At 35.9% G+C, this 2,773-nt stretch overlaps 1 protein-coding gene across 1 annotated transcript in view; it reads left to right on the top strand.

Annotated features, from left to right (window-relative positions):
• CBLN4 (cerebellin 4 precursor) overlaps positions 1 to 894 on the top strand; it is a 5,755-nt gene extending 4,861 nt beyond the window's left edge. The window contains exon 3 of the mRNA XM_012645837.1: positions 697 to 894. Within this exon, the coding sequence (XP_012501291.1) occupies positions 697 to 894 (198 nt within the window). The remainder of the gene's footprint in view (positions 1 to 696) is intronic.
• Positions 895 to 2,773: the final 1,879 nt, after the last annotated feature.

The raw sequence follows: 2,773 nt of genomic DNA, 5'->3' as shown, positions 1-2,773 counted from the left end.
GTTCGACACAGTGTAATAAAAATTATAATATAGAAAAAAGTTAATACAATTTGGAGTTGATTCTTTGCTAATTATTCATCAATAAAATCTCCAGTGGCAGTGACAATTATTGTTTTTAATACACATTTCTTATCAGGGAAAACAAAAAAAGAAATCAATGTACACATGCACACGCACACACACACACACACACACACACACTTTGTTATTTCAAATGATTTTCAGCACTGTGCATGTTACAGCTGCATAAAAACCTGCAAGGATGTTGGTAGAATCTGGCTGCATCTGGGTTCATCAGGTCAATGCACACAGTGTGTCTTTTCATGAATGCACTGGGAAGCTACAAGCCTGCTTTTTTACCAAAAGATTGTTGTTGGGTGCAAGAGGTAAATAAAGTAGTAAGTTTGATTTGTGTGCCAAGGGTAAGCCAGTTTGCACGTGGCTGGGTTACTCCCCATGGATGGTGTTCTTTTGTAGGAATTTAAGGAAATTCCTATGAGAATTTTTTTTTTTTTAAAAACCAGCTCAGCAGACATACAAGTTATGGCCCCCACAATTGGTTAATTTGAAAAGAAGGGGATATATACTTGAACATCAGGTATTTTACGAGGTCTGTCATCTTCAACACTATTTATTATTCCCAGTAGATGTTTTAACTTGAAAGGGAGCTGTTTAGTGATTTTTTTTTTCTTCTAGGTTAACCTGATGTTAAATGGAAAACCAGTAATATCTGCCTTTGCTGGGGACAAAGATGTTACTCGTGAAGCTGCCACTAATGGAGTCCTACTCTACCTAGATAAAGAGGATAAAGTTTACCTAAAACTGGAGAAAGGTAATTTGGTTGGAGGCTGGCAGTATTCCACGTTCTCTGGCTTTCTGGTGTTCCCTCTATAGAATTTGATTTCTCCGTGATGTTTATCCAGGTGAGGGGTGGCCCGCCCCTGAGTTATTGGAAGAACATTTTTTTCATCATTGGATTGATGTCTTTTATTGGTTTCTCATGGGTGAATATGGATTCTCTTTAAGGATTCTAGACCTGTCTGAACCAATGCAGAGTTTCACAGATTATTTGTGTGTGTGCGTGTTTCAGTATATTTGGATTGGGACTCAAAGCAGATAATACCTATCTATGCTTAAATGTAACAGTCAAAAAGCTGTCTGCAAGGTTCACTCTTACTTTAATTTCCTGGGATTACTGAATTTTTTGCAGATGTGGAATTTTATTTGTTTATTTTTAAAAGACTGGCAACCGGGTCTAAGAATTAGAAAACTCTCAAGTTCTGACTTCAATCAACGGTTAGTGTGATACTGCCAAAGAACTGTATACTGTGTGGATATATCGACTACACTTGTTTTTATTCCTTTGAAATTAGTTCGTTTTGTTCTCTTAAGGTAACTGGGAATTGTTTTTCAGTGACTGGCATTGTGTTTTCTCTACAAATAAGGTAATGAATGGCTTGCCCGCAAATTTACCTTGACTATGATGAGATCATCAACATGATTTCCCTCAAAAAAAATAAAACCCTTCATAGTTGTATTTTAATTATATATGTGAAAGAGTCGTATTTTCCAAATGATATTTTCTAATAGGAAAAATAAATCATAAATCTGACAAAGAAAAAGTTGCTCAATCCCCAAACCTTGGCAAAACAGCCCTCCTCTGAGGGAAATCTTATACTTTATTGCTCAACTTTAATTAACATGATTGATAATAACCACTTTATTAAAAACCTAAGGGATTTTTTTTTTCCTTAGACATGACCACTTTATTAACTGGTGGTAGGATGCTGTTGTTTTTAATTATACCTATTTTTCAAACCTTATGTTGTATTTGAAGTATCATCTGGTTTTGCCTTAACTCCTTAAATTGTATATATTTATCTGTTTAGCTAATATTAAATTCAAATATCCCATATCTAAATTAGTGCAATATCTTACTTTGTCTTTTGTATAGATCATATGAATTCATAAAATTATTTATGTCTCTGTTATAGAATAAAGGTTAATATATGTTAGTTGAATTGTTTTTTCCTTTTGGTTTTGGAAATATATATTCTACATGATTTATTTCCTCTTCCTTCTCCTCTTCCTTTTCTTCCTTCCCTCCCTCCCTGTCTTCTTCTCTTCCTTCCTTCCTCTCGTTTCATTTTTTCTGGAGTTTAAGAAAAGTTTTCTGAATTTTCAGGTAATGTCCTCAGAATCAGTATAGGAAATCTTTACTGGGTTTAATCTGTCCAAATTCAGGAGTTGCAAGCTTGCCAAGAGAGAATCAATGAACTTAGTAAACTCTTCTTTCAGAAGGACTTATTGTTAGGAAGTTAAGTTTAAAAAGATCTCCCAGAATATCGCGAGGGTGCTCAATGTGTGAATGAGTGATGGGGAGCATAAAGACCAATATTTCCAAACTGAAGACTTTGGGGAAAAGTTCTGCCCTTTCCTCGACACGAAAAGACAGAAGATCACAGGCTTGTTTTTAAAGGAGAAATTGTTATTACACCTGCCTTGTCTGGAGATTTGGCTCAATTTGCTGGTTTATAGTCAATTAAGCAATTTTTGGGGGGGGGCTGGTTTGTAGCTAGTGGCAGCGAGGAAGGTGTTACAGGGAGACACATGTGGGCACATCTTCCAGTATAATTGTGATTAATCACCAAGTCAAAATATTCATTCATCGGCAGGAAGACTCTCCTCCTTTCCCAAACAGAATGATCTGGAGATATTGGCAATGGATCCTCAGTGTTTTGCTTAGAAAGTTACCCCCCAGCTGGCTTTCTGT

The sequence above is a fragment of the Propithecus coquereli genome, unplaced genomic scaffold (assembly GCF_000956105.1).
Source record: "Propithecus coquereli isolate 6110/MARCELLA unplaced genomic scaffold, Pcoq_1.0 Scaffold237, whole genome shotgun sequence".
In the NCBI taxonomy this organism is placed as follows: domain Eukaryota; kingdom Metazoa; phylum Chordata; class Mammalia; order Primates; family Indriidae; genus Propithecus; species Propithecus coquereli.
This window is presented reverse-complemented; position numbering and strand designations above follow the sequence as displayed.